The sequence below is a fragment of the Heliangelus exortis genome, chromosome 1 (assembly GCF_036169615.1).
Source record: "Heliangelus exortis chromosome 1, bHelExo1.hap1, whole genome shotgun sequence".
NCBI classification, from domain to species: domain Eukaryota; kingdom Metazoa; phylum Chordata; class Aves; order Apodiformes; family Trochilidae; genus Heliangelus; species Heliangelus exortis.
Window position 1 is genome coordinate 88,952,159 of NC_092422.1, and position 20,752 is coordinate 88,972,910.

Consider the following 20,752-nt stretch of genomic DNA (forward strand, 5'->3'; position numbering starts at 1 on the left):
ACTAGATATATACTATGCAGTTACTCATCTTAGCATTTTACGTGGGAACTTTGCATTGGTTATTTTAAAAATAATGTATATACTACATTTAAAATGCATAAGCTGGGCAACAGTCTTGGGAAAACTAACTTTGTAAAATACATTTCTGCTAAAATAGCAAAATTTTGTTGCTTTTTTTCGGGTCTGTGCAGTTAAGTTTACTTCAAGAACCTCCGCTTTTAATTTTTATAGATGCCTATGAGTAACTGTTTTATTTAGAAGGTAAAAGTTTAAACCACTGATCTTCATTCATGTGCTTTACAGATTGAATATTTGTTTTGAAATCCAACATAAGAACCAAGTGCTATATTAAAAGTAACACTGAATGGAAGATTTCACTGCTAGAAGCAATCTTACCATTTTAAGTCACTAAGAAACTGAACATTTAAAATGTTTTTTATGGATGTGATTTAGAAACAGTTCTAAAACTGTTCCATTCAGGGCTTATGGCTACATAAGATATAATCTGTCTGTAATGTGTAATAGTTAATTTTGAAAGTTATTTCTAGTAAGGAAATGATAGCTTATAATGATGGAAGTACTAGTAATACAAGACAATTTGATTGCCAAGTTGGGTGGTTTACAATTTTTAAGCTAGTTATTAGAATGATGCTAAAGAATGTTACTTGCAAACACTTCCATTTTCTCAGAGTTGAAAGTAAAGTTAAAAGCCTGGGACATTGTATTTTTAGTAAAGACTTAAGGTAAATTCTATATAACAACAAAAAAAAAAAGCTTCTGTCAGTTTTATTAAAGGTGGTAGTGTTTGTGCTTAAGTAATGATTTCAGGAATTTAATTACAAAAAAAGAACTTTTAAATCTTTATTTTGTAGAATCGACATTGGAGGAGGCTGGACAAAATGCAAAAGTTCTCAGGAGCAGGACATGTATCATCAACTATAAGAAACACATAAAGCTGTCTAATGTGATTGAGAAGAAAAATCCACGCAGATGTGCCACTTTGGCAGCTAATAAGATTAAGATAATGAGTGATACAAAGGAAGAATTATCAAGCTCAGAAAGTGCTTACACAGTAAAAAAGAACAAAAGGCAGCTTCATGGCAATATGTCTGCAGCATCCAGGAAGAAACTGATCAGCAGTTTGGAGATAGATACTTGCTTAAAGTCTGAAAATGAGGGAGAACAGCTCTCTGGCAGAAAAAAGCTGCCCTGCCCCGAATCATCTGCTCCTAAAAGAAAATACATCAGTGAGTCTGAGAATGAAAAAACAGAATCCGAGGTAGAGATAAAAGTGACTCAGAAGCAGAATGACAGTAACCACAAGCAGGCACACAAAACAGTCTGTGCTGAAGCTCTTAAGAATTTTGAATACGACTCTTCAGAGGAGAATTCCACAAATCACAACATGGAAAATGGGGGGAACTCAGGAAGTTCTAGTCAGTCAGTTTCAGCCCACAAGCATTGTATGAGCAGCTCTGAAGAGGAGAGAGATTCTGACTTAGCTAAGCATGAAACTAATAATACCAGAGAGGTATCAAGTAAAAAATCTAGAGCTTCTTTCAAAAGATCAAAAATATTGGATGAATTAAATGAAACAGCAGAATCTGAAACAGGGGGAAAGAAAGATGAAAAAAACTCAGGATCAGAGAATGTGGAAGCACCTGGGACTGCAGGAAGTTCAAAAGCCACTTTCAACTGTTTTTCTGATTCAGACTCTGGAACTGACAACAGTATCTCTAGTGACGCCACAGGAACAAGAAAGAGGAAAAGGAAATCGGAAACCATTAGAAAAGAAATTACCAATTCCAACTCACTTGCACCTTCCAAAAGACCCCAGCGAAGGAAACGTCGGAAACCTAACAAGGAAAATGACTCTGAAGATTTGGATTACACCAAATACAGAAGAGCAAATCGGCGTTCTAAGATCAGAACTCGGAACTGCGGCAGACGGACTGTGAGATACGACAATTGCGACGATGACGATGAGAGAGGTTTAGATGATGTAGATTGTGAAACATAACCTTAAAAGGAAAAGCCAGCCCACTTTTTTTTTTTTTTTTTTTAATGGTAATAGCACTAGAACTCATGACGGATGCTGGCTCTTCTTTGTCCTACATTTCAGGGAATATATTTATATTTTTCTATGAAAAAGTTATGAATGTGATTAGATGATGACTTTCTCCTTTTCATATTTTGACTTGCACTTGCCTGCCCATGTAGCAGCATTTAGCACAGATGCCAAAATGTGCCTCATTATAGGGGCAATTTTTTGTCTTTACTGGTATTTTATTACATATAGCAAGAGTTAAAAAAATGTTAAAACACTGCGCAACAGGTTAATAGCAGTATGTTGAGTATTATTGTTATGGGTGCTGCAATGGAATACTACCTAGGTCATACAACATTCAAGAACAGATTTCAAACATCTCTAATGCTGTGTAAAATGATATACAATAGTAACAGGCTTATAAATTATACTGTACACTATAGAAATCTGGCAGATGCTAGCATTGCATCAAATAAGTAATGAATGGCCACTAGGCTAATAACTCTACAGCTTGTATGAGTACAGAGTTAAATGTTCCGTACTTCCATTGTTGATAACATGCAACTAGGACCAGTTACCAGTCAAAAAAGCATATTTGCCAATTAAAAGGGCATATTGGTGCTGGTGAAAACAGGATTTATGCAGACAGGTAGTACTATCATCATTAATGTGACTTCTATACTGTAAACTTAAGAATATGAAATGCAGGTGAACTTTTGGGCCTAAGGGGTTTTGTGTGTTTTCTTTATAAAATAGAAAAACAAACAAAACACTTGTTCTGTTTTCTTTATGCGTGAAAAGCTTAAGGTGCAGGATTTTTACATTCCAGACCTTTTTGCTACATTTCTGTTGTTCTTCCATATTTAAACTTTTAAGTGCTTTAATGTTAGACTTCACATTGATTAAACCTTACCACTTTCTGATTATTGCAGTACATCTCCTATTTTTTAAATGTTTGAGGTGGCTGTTTTTGACAAGAAATAATCCTCATGTAGAAGATAGGAGAAAATTTCTCCAGGGAAAAGTGTGTAAATTCTTGGTCGGCCATGTGGCAACTACAAGAACACTTAGGCCATCTAAACTCTGACCTACCATTAATGCCTTCAGTCCAACACCAGCCACTTAGTTATCTTCATTTCTTCCCCACTCTTCACTCTAGATTTCCTCCCTCTGCTCTGCCTGGTTCACTTTCTCACTCTTAGGAAGACTTGGTGTTTCCTGATTTCATCATTCAGTAAGAGATATGTTAGAATACTGTATGTATCCTAACCCAGCTAATTTTAACTGAAATATCAAGTTTGTGAATTCGTTTTCCAGCAGACTGGTCTGGTAGTAGCATCTGGAAGGCTTGGGGGTTTTTGGTGGTGAAGTTAGTGCATAATTGCAGTCACTGATGCCAGAACCGGTTGCAGACATGGCAGTGAGTTACTGGAAGAGGGAGTCTCGCGTGCTGATCAGCAAGAAACACTTCTCCAGCATCACTGACATTATGTGCATTATGTGCCAAAAGGTGTATTTACCACCATGACATTTTGGTATCTGGAATGTTACCTCAGTATAGAGAAATCTTTTTTTTCCCTACCTTTTAAAACTTCAATATGAAGTTCAAAAATAACCTAGTTTGTATCATTCTTGCCCCAGGAATTGTCTTTATTTAGAGTGCAGTCCTTAATATGATTCAACACAATTTTTTACATTCAAGATAACATGTTTATCTGAATTCTTTAAGTTGGTTTCTAAAATATGAACACAGTTGTGTTTAATGATGAAACTTTGAGGTGGCTTTGTGTATCATACCTTTGAGGGGCAATTTTGTTAAAAGAGAGTAAGTCAACTGCTATTTTTATATTATCCATAGACAGTATCCATAGTCAGAATGAATTGTTCAGCAGCTGCCTATGATCCAATGGAATGATAACCTTCCAGTGTAGGAATAAATACTGGTATACTAGTTCTTAAGTGAACATCAGAGTTTTTGGTAATTTTCAAGTTTAACTAAAATTGAGCTGTAGGTTTGTATTTCTCATTCAGGCTTAGATTAAAAAATACAGTTTTCTTTCCCACCCTTACTGAGATGTTGTATTCTCTGTCTTCCTGCACTCATGCACTACATGTTCATGGTGATCCCCGAGAGCTGGGAGAAGGTTCTGGTCTCTGTATTTATGTGTAAGAGGAAATTGCTGGCCTGGGGACACTTATATTGTATAAGCAAAGAAAATGCTGTTTTGTATTTCCTAATTTTATACATACAGACAGGTTCCAAAGAGCCATTAGGAGGGGAAATTCTTAAACTGGAAAGGGACTTTTTCACTCTTTCATCCTCGAAGAGTTAGAATTTATTTATTTATTTATTTATTTATTTCACTGAGCATGCTTACCTTATCAGAACTGGCTCTTTTAAACCTTGCAGAAAGCAGTTATTTCATCTGCCTGGTAAATTTAATCTGTCACCGTTCTTTATTTGGTCTAGCTGTACTCAGGGAAGCAAAGTGATTTAGTAGACCTGTAAAAATAGTATCTTTATTTAAAGCTGCTTAATGCACTGCAGGGGTAAGCTTTGCTTTTTCCTGGGGGGGAAGGGGCGCGGGGTGGAGGAGGGGGTGTTTCTGTTTGTTCTAAAGCAGGACCTGGAACTGGAGAAGTGAACAAGCGGATGGGCAGCAGGGACAGAGAGAAATACTCTTTATTAAGTGCAGGACAGAGGTGTAGAAGAATCAAATTCTTCACTATTAAAGACTTTTACGATGTACCTGTAGAAGTGGATCAAAGTAAAGCTATACCTGAAACCGTAACCTCCCTGTACGCTTATTTGCACACCTGCGCTGCCTTTCCCCTTCCTCTCCCCCCCACACCACCTCCCGGTGTCCCCCGACCCCACGCACGCCCTGCCCCGGGGCCGCAGCCCCGCCTCGGTCTTCGGTCGCTACCCCGCAGCCCTTCTGTGGGGTAGAGAAGCCCACGGGAATCCCGCGGGGTGTGAAGGGAGCGGGGCTGCCCCCTCCTCCACGCTGGGGGCCCTCACCTTCCCCGTTCTTCCCTCCCTTCGCCTCAGCCTCCTACAGCGGAACCTCCGCTGCCACCCTCGGGGGTTGGTACGGCGGCGGAGGGCAAGAGGAGGGCGGCTGGGGAGTTCGCTGCCCTCCCGCTTCTGGGCCGGAGCTCGGAAGCCGCCGGTTCGGGCAGCCCGGGTGCGGTAGCGGTTCCCGGGGAGGTCTCCGGCGGCGCTCTCTATGGTCTGCGGAACCAGAGCGTCCCCGGGCGGAGCGGAACTGGGCGGTGGCGGCGGCGGCCATACAGAGCGGCCGGGCGGGGCGAGCGGAGGAGATGGCGACTTTCTTCGGGGAGGTGGTGGTGGCGCCGTCCCGAGCCGGCGTGGACGACGAGGAGGAGGCCCGGGATGAGACACCCGAAGACCGGGAGATTCGCAGGGAGTTGGAGAAGAAAAGGTAGTGGCCCCGTGGGGCATCTCGGCTGCTCTCCTCCGCGCCGTGGCGCGGCCGTCCCCTCCGCCACCGGATTCCCCAAGGGGGCCTGGTCCGGGGCTGGGCCCGAGCGTGAGTAGGGACAGGGGTAGCTCCACTTCCCTCCGCATCTTTTGCCAGGGAGATCGACGTCCTCTGGACCTGGAAGTCTGCCGAAAGCTCTGCCGACGAGCAGCTTGTGTGCTCCAAACTGATCGTAGCGATAGGACATAACGCCGCAGGTAGGTGTGAGAACTTCCAAAAAAACGCCTGAAAATAACATTGCGGTGCTGGGTTGTCCTTGGATAAATTTTGAGAAAGCGAAGGGTTAAAAGAAAACAAGTCTACCGGGACACTCGGTTTGCTGTCGCCTGTTTTTAGCGCTGATCTCAGCTGTAAAATGGCCCTTGAGAGCGTCTAGCTCTTCGTTTAGGAAGTAAGTGGAGCTTTAACGCAGAGGCAGCTGAGCTGCCCAGAAAAAGCCGAAGGTACTCTGTACATTAAAAAATAGATTTTGTTACAGCTGCTTATTCCTCTTAGCACGATATTGGTGAAATGATATATTTTTAGTTGAAGGGCAGAAGCAAACTAAACTATGGTTTAGATTTTAGTTGGAATGACATTGCCCTTTCCCTTGCCTGACTTTAGTTTGATAGACTGGCCTAGATTATTTCTTAATTGGCAAAAGTCTCCTTCTAATAACATCAGATTGCTCAGTGTAGTCAGTGTTTTGAAATAGGGATCTGTCAAAGATGTAAAATTACGGGCCTGAAAGCTGTAGTTTCCTTATTTTTAAATGAACAGTGTTTTTATTCTTTTACTGATTTTTTATTTATTTCATCAGTTAGTCCTTTCACATTTTAATTCTCCACTTGTTCAACATGCCCTTATTGGAGGTGTTTATTTATTCCTAAAGGCCTAAAGTCTTGATACACCCTCTCCTCTTCCCCCACACACAGTGTCCAGGCCCTTGCATAGCACTTTCTCTGTACATTTAGGTCACATCTAGATGACATCTAGATTACATCAAAGTTAAATCTGCTACCCTACTTCTTCTTTGTTAATTTTTTTAATAGAGAAATAGTTACAGGTATTTTAGATGTGATTTCTGTTTAACAAGAGCTTTTGGCAGTAATTTGATCAGTGAACATTTGATTCAGAATCCCTTTGCCACTAAGTTATACATAGTCTCATCTTAACCTCCTACAGCCAGTATTATTAATAGTATTATTTATATTAGTATATACTACATAATAGTATTATAATAGTAGCATTATTAGTAGTAGTTAATAGTTCTGCCTTGCTCGTTCAGTGATGTAGTTTTAGAAATCTGTTATATCTGGTGTGTCAAGAAGTATCAGAGACATAATATTTATACCCTTAGTGTATACTAAGGGAATTAAAGTTGACTGTGATCATATAACTCATAATAGTACATGTTAGGGATGGCTATATGTAAAACTCCTGTTTATCATGTAAGTCTTGACATGCTGAGGTTATGCATTCTTTGCCTTTGCTAGATTAGGTCAATAAATATATGTTGATAAAAAGTTATTCCATTTTTTTAACTTGAAATTTCAAAGGAATAACCTAAGATCGGCTATTTATTTTTAGAACAGCGATTTTGTTCTTTATAAATTAACAGTATTTTTTTGTTTTTGTTTTTTTACAGCTTTCCTGTCTTCTTTTATTCTGGATTCTGTATGTTGGGAGGTAGTTGGAGTTGTGAAGTTGTGGAACGAATGGTGTCGAACAACCAGTACAACAAACATCCTCCTGACAGATTCTTTCTGTTTGTTCTACAGATTAATATCAGATCCAACAGTAAGTGGCTTTTGCCTGAATTCTTCTGTGTTTTAGCTTTCTGAAAAAGAGGGCAACCTTCATCTACCCCCTACTCTGCCTAGGCAATAAGGCATGAATTCTGGGTAAATCTCATAAAAAATATGAAGGGTCATTATGCTTACTTAAACTGATTGAAGTTCTGGCACGTTGAGTTCAGCGTGAAGAAGACGTATGACAGTGTGAATTCCTCAGCTCCATTGTGAATAAAAAATTCTCATTGCAATAAAATTGAAGAAGCCCAAGAAAACCAAACGAGTTTTTCACTGCAGACACATCATCTTCATGTTGATTGCAAGCTGTTGTGCTCTTTGAACCACTTGGTTATGCAACTTTTTTCTTTCTTGTTTTTTTTTTTTTTAAGGTTTTGTTGTGCCAGTGTAGTTGTTACGTTGCAGAGGATCAACAGTTCCAGTGGCTTGAAAAGGTAAAACTGGCAGGGCAGCAAATTGGGCAATAAAATCTTTGGGGTGGGGATCTTCAACTTAAATTGAGTCCTCCTCTCTCATATTCTAAACATGACAGTTTTGCCATAACTGTTTTCCCTGTGGCTTTCTTAAATTTTCAACAAATGAGCAAAATTATTCTCTGCAGATCATGTGAAATTCCTTTCTAGATGCTTCTGGTTGTATCTGCTGTAACTTACCAACTTTGTGCATTTCATTCTTTTGGACAGTTTCAATTCTGTTGCCCTCAACCACTTCCCAAACATTTTTTCTTGTTCGGCTTAAATTTTCTCTGGCTTCTTTCAGCTGCATTTCAGGTGTGGGAGAATCCTTCCTTAAAAATTAATAACGTAACTGCATTTGCACAGCTGCAAAAGGATCACCAGACAAACATGTTATGAAACTCAGGATGGATGGTATCTTTCCTAATGGATGTGTTCTGTTCCTTTCACAAAGAGGAGCTCTAAAGGAAGGTGCCTCCAGAGCAGTTTTTGTCCCATTTGTGTATGCTAAGTGCATTACCCCAGCATCATTCAGGTACACTGCTGGGTTGTTCAGGTCCCTCCAAATATGTTGATTTTAATATGACAAAGGCAGAGGGGTAGGCTCTGGCCATTGATTATTATTATGGATTTGGGTCACTGCTTAGCCTTAAGGGAAGCATGGCTTATTTGTTCCTGTTGTCCGTCTGCTAACCAGCCTTCTTTTAGATCTGCTCAGCCTAGGGGCCAGCTGGGCCAGCCAGCACATGAGAGGGATTACTTTGTTGCAAGGGAGAAGGGTAGGAGCATCTCACTGTGGGGGAGAGAGCAGAGAAATTAGGGGAAGGATAGAAAACTGGGGAAACTTCACTGAATGATACAGACATTTCAGACCTAAGTTTGTGGAAAAGTAGCCTTTTGTGGTTCCTTGGCTTGCAGAAACATTTAATTTGCTTTGGTAGGGGGATAATGGTTCACTTCAAAGTTTAGAAGCCCTAAAACCTAAATCATTGTGGCTTTGCCATATTAGATGCATTCTTGCACTTCATTTAAACTGGGATTACAAAACAAAGATGACTGTGATTTTGCTGTCTTCTCCGTTTGTGTTTTTCCAGCTGTTTGCATATTGTTTCAAATTGTTTCAAATATGGGTGCTTATGAACAGTAGGACCGTGGAGTTTTACCAAGTCAGTGGTCCTGAGTATTCTTAGACTCCGTGGTTATGGGTATTCTCAAATGAACAGCAGAAATGTGCTGGTAATTTACTTCTAGTGAGTTGCAGACCTCTTCTGCACACTTCATAAATTGACTCACTGAGCATCTTCACAGTCTCCAGGAGTCACATTTTCTCTTCTGTATGTGTTTTCTCAGTTAGTGATCACTGACAAAATGAAAACATGCAGACTAAAGTTTCACAAAAATGCACACCAGCCAGTGCTTCCAACAAAGTAAATACATGGTAAATTGAAAGTATGTGTGCTTCTGAAAAGTTATGTCAGTTTTATATTACAGTGGTAACATGCTGATCTGAGGGAACAGTCAGCTTCCCTTGTGTGATTGGTACCATATTTAGAAACAGGTTAGTTTTTGTAATGTTTACCAAAATCCCTATATTCTTACTGGTTATAAAACTGGAGAGAACACTGTACAGGGAAGGTACAGGCTTATCATGCTTCTCATTTCAATGTACATCCTTTAAAAACAGTGGATCACTGTTCAGGATGTTGGTGTTTTCTTACAGAAGGCAATGGATCCAGAAGTATATTTTGTAAAATGTTTTTGAAACTCTATTCTTTGAATTTGAGGAAAACTGTGGAAAAATTTAGGTTCCATCTCTCAATACTCAATTGAACTTGAATATGATTAAAGAAAATCTTAACATTTAATGTGAAGACTGTTTAAATACTGTGTAGCATCTGGGGAGAATGATTTCAATTTCAAATGTATTACAGATGTGCAGGCTGCCTTCCTGTCTTAACCAGCCTGGTTTTATTTGGAGTCCTTTTTCTTTCCACAGTCACCATTAGTAAAAATAGTAAGTCTGAAGGTGAATAGAAAGTGCTGACAACCTAAAGCCTCTTGAGAAAATCAACAGAGTAAATCTGTTAGCTGCTCTATTGATTTTTTTTTTATCTCCATCCCAAGAGCAATGCATGAGAAATACCTACCTGAAGGCTGTGATTCAAATTTCAATCCCACAAACCTGGATTAAATTGCAGTTTGCCATCTGCACCAAAACTGAATTAATTCAATTAATATCTTTGTGTTTTTACAGTGTTACTGTGAGAAGATAAATTTTGTTTATGTATTTACATTTTTGTTCAGGTTTTTGGCTGCATGCGGAGGGAGGGCCTGCAAGTAACCATTCTTTCAACGTGTCCTGTAGCTGATTATAAAACTCAGGAATCCACTTTAACACTTCCATCTCCGTTTCTGAAAGCCTTGAAGACAAAAGAATTCAAAGAGCAGATCTGCTGCCCACTGCTGGAACAACCTAACATTGTTCGAGATCTTCCTGCTGCTGGTATTTTGCAATTCCAGTTATTTACAGTGCTGCTGGTGGCAACACAAAAAGGGAATTTTTGCTTAACTCTGTGAACTGGTTAAGAAGGTAGCTTGGAAGATTAATTCCTAGCCGTTTGACATTTAATATGTTGCCTTGTAAAATAAGGACAAATTCCAAAACCACCCACAAATCCTTTTACTTCTTACGAGGGGGACCTAAGTACTAGCAGATTCTTCAGTATAACCTCACAAAGTTTGTTGTGTGTATTGGGTTCTTTGAGCATTTTGTGACCTCAAGTAAAAGATAGATTCAGATTTATTATGTAATGTAATAGAAAGTGGAGGCTTTTCATTATAGAATATTGAATAAGTGGAAAAACTTGTCTAGCATAAGAAAAAGGTGGATTAATTTTCTATTAAGTTTTCTTGTTTGCACTTTGTGTTAAGCTTTTATGTTTGGTTGGTTTTAGGGGTTTTATTTTGTATTTTTTTTTTCTCCAGAAGCTCATATTATTTTTGCTTACCAGTAATATACAGGTCCCAGTTAGGGTATTTGCCAGGAAGAAATACCAACTACATTTTACTAATTTTTTGTGGTTTATTTTCTTGTGCACCTGAGGAATGATGGATGATGGTCTAGCAGTCAGCATCCTAAGTAGTTAATTCATAAACTGTTATGCTTTTGTAGTTCTGGCCAGAACAAATGTGATTTTATACACAGACCTGGGATCCCTTCTCTCCCGAATGTAACACACAATTTCTTTTGGTTTTTAGTTTTGAGTTACTGTCAAGTGTGGCACATTCCTGCTGTGCTGTATCAGTGTTACACTGATGTCATCAAACTGGACACAGTTACAGTTGAAGCCTTCAAGCCTCTGCTTTCTTCTAAAACCCTGAAAAGTTTAGTCAAGGTAAAAATTCATATTTAAAAATTAGTTTATTCTGGTCCATCTTTCATCTCTTGCATTCTGCTGTTGATTAGACACTATTGATTCCACCTGAAAAGGGTGATGTGTGTAATTTACAGAAGGATGCAGCCAGAAGTGATTGCTGGTGTAGTATCTGCTGTAACATCTGTTCATAAGTTGCTTTAAAATTGTGAATCCATAGCTTTTTGCAAAAATTCGTTTTGACTTTTCAAGGTCTTGTAGTGGTACTGGTTCATCAGGAAGTGATTTCTTGTGATTGGTTAAGCTAGAGTTTCCTGTGGAGGTGTCTTGTGTTAAAACCATTAAGTATATTTACCTTTTTCTTACATTAATATGCAAGATGTCTGCGTTCTAGGTCTGTACAAGACCCACCTGTCTTGCACCAGATGTGAAAGCTTGTTAAGAAGTCCATCTTGACCTATAATTTCTTTCTGGAATTAGAAGACTGAATTTTTAAAGATGATTCTTAATAGTTTTGCATTAATTAAGCAGCTGAGAAATGATGGCATTATAGCTACTACAGTGTATGTTTTCTTCTTTCTGAAATGTTTTTAATTGAAGTAACTTTGTTCAAAACACTCCATTTTTTGCCAGCTGAACTTACATTTAAATGACAGGAGAGGTTTGTGTGCACTGAACTATTTATTTTAGGTTTAAATGTTACAAGTTAGTTTTCATTACAGCTTACAGTGGTCTACTAGGTAAATCTAACAGACTAGTACTTAAGCATTTATTTTTTGAAGGAAAACAACAGCAAAGATGCAGGCTCTTCCTCTCATATACAGGTGAAGAGGAATGTAGATTAACAAATCCCATTTTATGGTTGAACTGCAGATTCTTTTGGAGGCTTCAGCAGGTCTCTGGATACATCTGTTCAGAAGGCCTGAGTTTTGTTCACAGTTAACATTTTAATCAAACTATTCAGAGTAATAAAAATTGGAATATAGGACAGTGAGACTGTGCTTTGTTTTTTTTTTTGTTGCCAGCAATGTAACTGTTTATCATCTCTTCCTCTCCCTAGGATGCATCTGAAAGCACAAAGATTTTGAAGAAACTACTGACAACCAATGAAATTCACAATAATATCTATATCTAGAGAGAACATTTTTGACACAGACTGCACAGTTTCTTCCACAGAGGACATTTTGGAATTGTAATTGTTTCCTTAAAAGTGGAATAAATTCCCGTAGATTTTTACTTCTGCACTCATTTTTGTTACTTTCAGATTTGTCACCACAAAGACATAGGTTTCTTCTGCATGGCTTGAGATACTTTCTTCTGAAGTGATTTTAGGAGATATCTTGAATTATGGAAACCAAGTTCATTTTCTCCTCCTGAAGGGATTAGCTTATCTGAATTTATACCTTTTATATGTAAAAGAGGAGATGCATTTAAGTACTTATGTCTTGTTTCTAATGAGAACATCTATTTTTACTTTATTTCTCAGACACAGAAGATTTCCTAAAATTCAGTCCTCTTTAAGGATTTGTCTGTGATGAATACACTACATCTTTTTGCATACATAATACATATAAATTTTTGTGTGTATGTAGGAATGATACATATATATATATATATGTATACATGCTCATACATCTTTTTGCATACATAATACATGTAAATTTTTGTGTGTATGTAGGAATGAAACATATATATGTATACATGCTCATACATTTGTTACATATATGTGGATACAACATACATAAGTATGGTCAGTACCTTCAAAAGATTTACTAGTGGAAAGTGAGCTTGCTTTACGACTTAGTGGGAAGCAGGAACGTGGGAGCTGGTGTGAACTCCATGGAAGGGCCGTGACTTGGATTCACTGAGTAGATCATCACAGGTGTTTGGGATGCTGCTTCCTGCAGATGTGGGAGGAGGAGAGGTGTATCCTCACTCCTGTGCTGCAGCTCCCCTTGGCACTGCCCTGCTGAGAGTTCCCCTTTCTTGCTGCTTTCAGCCACGGAGTGATCAGGCGGCAGAGAGGCGCGGTAGCGTTCCCTGCTGCCAGATTTCTGACAGCGGTGGGGACACCTCCCAGTGAAACGGAGTGGTAGGTGTAGGGTTTGCAAGCCTCTTCAGCAGGATTTGCCAAGGCAAACTGGTTTAATCTTTCCACTTTAAAACTCTGAACTGCTGGCAGCAGTAGGAATAGCGGAAGGTCTCTTACGCAGAGGCTGAGTTGTAGAGATCTTTAAATCACATACAGTTTATCCTTTTGGAACAGAAGGCTTACAGGTTCCAAGTTTTGAGTTTAACTTTGACTTAACACTGGATGCCCAGTAGATCTTTTTGAACAGTGTGTTCTTGTAACAGAACTGCCATCCCTTCAGATTTGCAAGTGGTTGGCTAAGTCAACATTTGCTGAAACAAGTAACTCCTGGCTTCAGCAGGCCCTCTGCAACTTCTGATTCTGCACTTGCTCTGTGTCAGATTCCACAGGAGAAGAATATTCTTGATGTGGATATCAAGTTGTGTATCAGTCAAGACATTGATTTAAACTTCTGTTAATATAATTACAGATGAGCAAGCAACTGTTAAAGTAGGTGGTACTGTATTTTGGAACAAACTTTGAATCATGAAGACATGGTTCTGTCTGGGTTTGTTTTTTGGTTGTTTTTGTTGTTGTTTTGTTTTATTATTATTTTTTATTTCTGTTCAACACTTTAATTAAAACCTGTTTGTATGTGTGACCTGAGCTGGAGAGAGTTCCTCTCTGAGAACGAGTTGGCTGTGCCATTTTCTTACTTGCATACTGAACATGTTTGGTTCATGATAAATAAAGTACATAACAAGAAATAACTTTAATAATAAATATGGAGGTGCTTGTAAGAACTCTAAATATGCTTCTAGTATTGGTTTTATTGCTTATGGAGTTTGGAATGTTTCAAAACAGTTTTCTGTTAAGTATAATTCAATTTTTACTACCTGGTTTTATGCTGAGGTGTGATACGCTGTGTCATAAATACCTTAAATAAAAGTGCTAAACAAAACACAGTAGTGATTTGGGAGAAGTTAAGAGTGAAAACTGATGTACTGGTAGGATGCTGCCAAGGTCAATCACTCTTGCTTCAAAGGGTATGGTAGCTCTCCATAGCTAGAAATGTTTACTTAGGATATGTTTTGGATTTTTTTCTGTTGGTAGTGGTTTTCTATCAAGGTAGTGGTTTCACTCTGTGCATACAGGAATATTTCTGTGATCCACAGCACAGATTAGGTCAGTCTTGCTGCAGTAGTAGTTCTCTCTGATATGAAACTATAGGTCAGGGAATGTGCATACACAGTACAGTCAGTAAGGTTGCTCTTCATCAGTGTCATCATCAGCATAGCACTTACCCTGGCAGGTTTGAGGGAGCGTGATACAATTTGCCAGGCCTCCCCATGCCTATATTTCAACCATATCCCCCAATACCACAAAGGTTCCAACCATTTATCTTGCTGAGTTGCAGTGACTGTTTCACAATCGTGGATAACTTGTGCAGTAGCATCCAGAGTTGAGTCCACCCCTCAGTCACGAGCCCATCGCTATGTTACATCCCTTCCTTGATGACCTGAGGTGTCATGGGCCCACCTAGCTAAAAATAGTTCACTTTTATGTTCCAGATCTATTTGGAACACTTGAGCAACCTCATCTGCTCTTTGGTTGTTTTGCTGTTCCTCATCAGCTCATCTACGTGACACACCTTTACACTGAATTTCTCTAACAGAGAGCATCAGTGTCCTGCCACAGTTTGGCAATGCAGACAGGTTTACCTTTACACTGCCAGTAGTCTGGCTTCTCATGGGGTGACTTGCAGGAAACAGCTCTACAACTTGGAAAGGTATAGAGAGGGGTATGTTTATTCAGCACTGGGGATAATTCCTCCAAAATCCGTGTGCACCAATCTCGCAACCAGGCTTTTGTTACACACACTGAAGTTTTACACATTCGTTAGATTTTGCAATACACCTGTGCATATGCATCACCTACTCCTGCTTTGTATTCAAATTAGTCCCAAGAGGTCATTTGCATAATCTCCTCCCTCCTGTGTTTGCATAGTATCTCCTGGCAGTGGTCGTGAGGGTTGTGGGGATGAAGTAAAAGGAAGCAAAGTTCTTTATGTCAACTTCTCACCTCTTCTTCTCTGGGCATGCCCATTTCTTCAGCCAAACTGATAACATGTTGTTCCTTATCTCAAGGTTGCTATAGTTATCAGCTTAGCACATATATTTCCCTTATAGGGTGATGACTACCTAAACAATTTCTTAGCTTCTATTAGGCAAGCATTCTGTGTTAGCTTCTATCAGGTCAATGTGACCCCTAGCCAATTACTAGCAGGCATTTTATATTAACCCTTACATCAGTGGTAAAACCAGCACTGAGGATCTGACCAGCATGAGCCACAGGGAAAGCAGGTGGTGGAGAAGCACCCCAGGCAAGTCAGGAGATCCAGCTGGTGGGCTCAGCAGTGGTTCCTACACCTGCACCTGCCTTCAGGAGCAGAACTGCTGCTTCTCCTACCTCTTCCACAGTAAGTGCTGTGAAAAAAGATACTTTAATTTAAAATTCCTTCCACCTTTTTCCATAATTGGATGTATGAAGTAGCTCATATTCCTTCCTTCAAACAAGTAGTTCTGGATGCATCAGAACTGACGATGAGTAACTCATAAGAAATGAGTGCTGGCTGAAGATTTTTTCATGTTTGAACATTGCTAAGTTGTTTTTTTCCCTATGCTGAGATAAAGTTGTCTTTGTTTCTAACAGCTGCTGTTTTTTTCTAATACTTGTAGGAGTGTATAAACTTAAAGCTCATTTGTCAAACATGGCAGATGGCTTCAAAAGCTTTACAAGTGCATTCTTGCCTGCATGTCTGATATGTGATTACATAAGATGTGTTTATTTAAGGTATTGAGCTAAATGCAGTAAGAGTAAACTATTAGACTGGAAGAGTCTTCTTTTTGTGTTTTTTCTATTACCGAAGTCATTTGATACCCACTGTTTTTTCAGATAACACTGGGCTGTCTTCTGCTGAACGCTGTTGTCTTCCATACCAAGGACGCATCTTCTTGAATCTGATCAGCTTGATCATGCTGCAGAATATATTTGGTAGGCACACATCTTTCTTTCCTCAAAGGCTCCTACTTTAAGGTGATGTTCCTGAGCTAATTCTTATGTCTGGAATTGTGGTCCTTTAATGTGGCTCCTTAGGTTTTTGCTTGTAACACACTGGTGTCTGTGCAGCTCAGTTCATAGGTATTTGAGTACAGAACTGTACAGATGTAGTTAGAAGACAATGTCCAAGCCTGAAATCTGGATTTTGTGTGAAATTGTTACAAAATCTCCATACTTGGATGCCAAAACCAGCAGTATAGCTGCTATTCTACTCTAATTTCCTTATGGTTATTGTGGTCACATACAGTGAGTGCATTGACTCTCCAGTAATAAAATCCTGATTTTTTTAAAGGTTCCATTGTCTACCTAAAACACTGAAAGATTTGAGTGAGCTAAGAATGGATGTAGGAGAGATTAATGATTTTTTTCAGTGTAATCTTTCCTGTGTATTTCTTTCCTTTAATTATTTTAGATTAAAAGTTTTGACAGCTGCTGCACATAACACCAACCAGCATTAACGGGCACCTCTATCTAGCTGAATGAGATCAGAGCTTTGAGGTAAGACTTCCTTACTTTGTAGAAAACACTGAGGTCCTGTTCATAGATACAGTTTGTGAGGAAAAGCACTTGAGAATCCCCTACAAAAAATACTGTGAGAAACCATTAACTCACAGAGATAAAAATGCAAAGCACTTGTTTGATAACAAGGTATCCGGAGATGTACAGGATACCAACAGTGTCCATGTAGAAGAAAGTTAAAGGTTTAATGGTAGGATATGAGTTCAAGTTTTTCACATTTTGACGTAATTTTATTGCCCTATGTGTAAACATTCCTTGTATGGGATGTTATATAGTTGCCTGTGAAATTTCTCTAAAGTAGAAAATGTTTTGTAAGGATGGTGATGTACCTTGAGAAAGCAGTTTCATAACATAAGCATTTACTGAAAAGTCTGAGTTCTGTCCCTGTGTTTTAATCAGAATATTACAGAGTGCTTTCATATGCTAAACCCACTATGCTTATATTCTTGAATTTTCTTGTATTCTTCTGTTAGGTCAGATTTGGACTTTGATCTCTTTTCATGAAGAGAAATGAAAGCCATTGCTTTTCCATCAGCTCTATAGACTTTAAAGCCAATCTGCTGCTTCACAGGGAATTAGCAAAATGGGGAATGAACATAATAGATTCACAATCATTGTAGGCAATAGTTTGATTGCTGAACAGATGAATAGTGAATGTACAGTCTTGCTTTAAAAAAAGTGCAAACCAGTGGGTAGAAAGGTTATAGATGGAAGGTTGTATGAGAACAGAGGCAGCCAGTATGGAAAAGGTGAGAGCATAGTAGAAAAAAACCTGAGTGCTGATTATCCTATAAAATTGGGGTTTGAGACGGTAGTTGTTAAATAAAAGTAGAGTGTAAGGTAGGTTAGCTATTACCTGCTGGCTCTGAGTAACATTCTTACAGGTCACAAAGAATGCCTTTATGCTGTTCTGCTTAATTTACTTCCAAATTGTATTGAAAAAGACTTTTTTTTATGCAGAGTGAGCACAGTGATCAAGTATAAAATACCATGCCTGGCTATTTCCACCCTGACACCCTGGAGGACACTTGCAACAAACCCTGCAGATGCTGTCAGAAACAAGCAGTTCTTTTGTTCATTACTTAGAAAGTGCTGGCACAAAACTCTTCAACCTGAAACCAGAAATAAGAGTCTCCAATGTAGCTCTAGTTATTTTTCCAAATGGCAGGAAGCAAGCAGATTTGGGATTATAACCTTGTAGTGCCACATGTGAGGAGATGCTCTCCAATAGTGGATTTAGCAGACAAGGCAATTCAGAACCTGCCCTTAAAGTTTTTACTTAGTTCTTCCAGTTCTCTATGAATTTGTGTGAGAGTGTATGTGAGAAGTACTTAGTTTTAACAACTATTGAAATATAGTAGTATTCTATAAACAAAAAAAAATAATCCAATCTGTGGGGGTTTTATAAATACTTATGCCCAGGTGTTGTGTTAAGCATGTTTTCTCTCTTCATGAATGCAGACTTTGTCTCCTACAAGGCTTGTTGCAGAGGTCTTAGGAGTGAAAACTAAGTGTCAATCCTCACAGTTCCTAGCTCACATCCTGTCTGGCAAGTAAAGGCATTCTGGATGGTGCAGATTTGTCTAGAATAATTTTCATTGAAGGATTTGTTAGCTCTAACTGCAATGCTCTGTTTTTTGTCCTACTGGACAATGATCCTATTATTTGCTTTTCTGAGCATCCCAATATAGAGGAGACTGAGAGGTCAAATAATCAAAACCTTAGGCTGGTTTGTTCTGTCGTGCTTATTTGTGGCTTTAGTTTTGGAAACACAAGTTTCTAAGGCTCTATTTTTTCACTGTTTTCTATTAATTTAATAATTTTCTTTAAAAAACTATGGATGCATTTCTCCCAGTCAATGCTGGAGATCAAATGCCATATTGGCTCAGTTCTGAGCTGTTTTTTGACCCTGTTCTGATTCAGGTTCATCTGTCTGATGCTATTCTGCTTCTAGAGGTCAGAGTCCCCTACTTGATGTGGTTACCCTGAGTGTGCTCAAAATTGTGTGTGTTGGAAAACAAAACATTTATGAACAGGATGCCTCACAGCAGATGGGCCCCCTTCACTGAGTGTCATCCCAGCTCCCCTTTTCCATGTGTGCTGTTCCCTTTCCTGATTGTGGATAGTGCCTTGGCAGGGATCACCTGGAAGAATGAAGAAATTTACCAGTTCTTAGGAAGTAAACCAGCAGATGTGATAGCTGAGATCTCAGACCCAAGAGTGGTGCTGTAGGGTACTTCTCAAGGTAGTGGCATCCACTTCAACGCCACGGGACAGAGGCAACCAAGCAGAGCAACTTTTCTCCTTGTAACACTATAGTGAGTGCTTCCCTCAAAGAAGGCACAAAAGTTCCTTTGCTAAGGGAACACTGTGGTCCTCAGAACAGCCCAGTAAAACCACAGGCTGCAGAAGTGTTTCCATGTTGCACACACTGGTGTGAATCATCTGCTTCCTTGCAGCAGGGACCCGAAGTCCCCAGCTGAGTCCCCAGAGCTCTGCACCACGTCAGTGCGTTGGGCAAGAGGTTCCTGTTCATTCATTCATCAACTCACTCAAAACAGGAATAAATACTGAGTCTTACTCAGTAAGCAGGGGTCTTTAACATCACATTTGTTTAGCACGTTCTCATTTAGACTTCCCAGTACTTTATGAACAAAGAAACAGGAACAAAAGGAGTTGTTTGATTTTGTATGCCTCCGTTTTTGCCCTGCACTATGCTTGCAGTGTTCGCTTCAAGTAAGAAGCTAAAATTAAGATCAGTTGGTAAAGTTCTTGGCTTAGTATGGGGTAGAGAAAATAATGCTGTAATGCTCATAGAAATGGCCACTTGTCTGAAAGGAAAGGAGCATGCCTTAACATTTGACATCACTTCTACCTTGGGGGTGCTGCTAAGTGTTTCTGCAGAGCAGCCAGCTGCCACAGCTGTGATGCTGTGTAGCAGGTCTGTAATGTTTTGAAAGTGGCCTTTAATGTTTGAACTTCCAGCAAGGCAGCCTTGTGTTTTCTAGTGTTGACATGTGGTTTCCAGACTTTAAAATCCAATACATGTTATGAAAATGCATGAGTGTTGAATTTAAACCATATTTTAATAATTTGGCCACCTGTACAATATTCTAATAACCTTAAAATAGAGAACTTGAGAGCCTCTGTAAAATTATTTGTAGCAGATGTTAAATCTTTGGTGTATTCCACACATTTACACGCTGAGGGACAGATATTAAACATTACCCTTACAAAAATAACCTGAAACATATTTATTTCAAAGAATTAGAGTGGTTCATAGCAGGAAGTGGATGCAGGAAGCTCAATCCATTGTTGTGGTTTGTTTTAAAGGTGTGTTCAAAATGAGATGAAAAAGTTTCAGTCGTTATTGCAGTTGGACAAAATTATTTGAATGTTTAAAAGATAAAAAGCCTTTAAAAAAAATTATTCCAGGAACTTTCTCAGCTGTTATTTTTCTAGCCCAACTTTCTTTTATATTACTTTTTTGGCACACATCAACTCTCTGACTTTAAAGGTGTAATTATGGGGCACTAAATCCTGTGTCAAACCCATTCTCTGAGGGTTGAAAGATTTCCCTTTGGTCAGAACTTGAGAGCCAGAAATGAAAAATTTGCTGGCAAGAGGCAAATACCCAGTGTGAGTGAGTTTCTTAGTAGTAAAGTGAAGTGGTGCTTTTAAAGATAAAGTCATGGTTGACAAGCAAAGTGTATACAGAGTCCCCATTGATGTAGGTAGCTCCATGTGTGCAGACTCTGAATCATCTTCAGAAACCAAGCCACTTTGAAAATCTCAGGACATTTTGGGTTGTTTCTGTTTGCCTCCTGAGTTTACCTAATAACTATGAGGCCTAGACTTTTTCTCTCTTTC

The 20,752-nt window shown here is 39.1% G+C and overlaps 2 protein-coding genes across 2 annotated transcripts in view; both read left to right on the forward strand.

The window, feature by feature from the left end:
• BRWD1 (bromodomain and WD repeat domain containing 1) overlaps nt 1-4,116 on the forward strand; it is a 52,612-nt gene extending 48,496 nt beyond the window's left edge. Inside the window, exon 41 of the mRNA XM_071752986.1 lies at nt 873-4,116. Coding sequence (XP_071609087.1) covers nt 873-2,020 — 1,148 coding nt within the window. The 3' untranslated portion in view covers nt 2,021-4,116. The remainder of the gene's footprint in view (nt 1-872) is intronic.
• A 1,213-nt stretch (nt 4,117-5,329) lies between these two features.
• On the forward strand, nt 5,330-12,408 carry PSMG1 (proteasome assembly chaperone 1). Its single transcript, XM_071752994.1, has 7 exons — nt 5,330-5,493; nt 5,650-5,750; nt 7,181-7,332; nt 7,715-7,777; nt 10,103-10,301; nt 11,057-11,193; nt 12,233-12,408. Exons 1-7 carry the CDS (start codon nt 5,372-5,374, stop codon nt 12,305-12,307), a joined length of 849 nt encoding a protein of 282 aa, XP_071609095.1. The 5' UTR covers nt 5,330-5,371; the 3' UTR covers nt 12,308-12,408.
• The last annotated feature ends 8,344 nt before the right edge of the window (nt 12,409-20,752 follow it).

What these genes read in the sequence shown, in the direction of transcription:
- PSMG1 (XM_071752994.1), top strand. Translation starts at nt 5,372, where the DNA reads ATGGCGACTTTCTTCGGGGAGGTGGTGGTGGCGCCGTCCCGAGCCGGC. An exon ending in GATAGGACATAACGCCGCAG is followed by an intron (nt 5,751 to 7,180) that starts GTAGGTGTGAGA and finishes GTTTTTTTACAG; the next exon opens with CTTTCCTGTCTTCTTTTATT. An exon ending in TCGAGATCTTCCTGCTGCTG is followed by an intron (nt 10,302 to 11,056) that starts GTATTTTGCAAT and finishes TTTGGTTTTTAG; the next exon opens with TTTTGAGTTACTGTCAAGTG.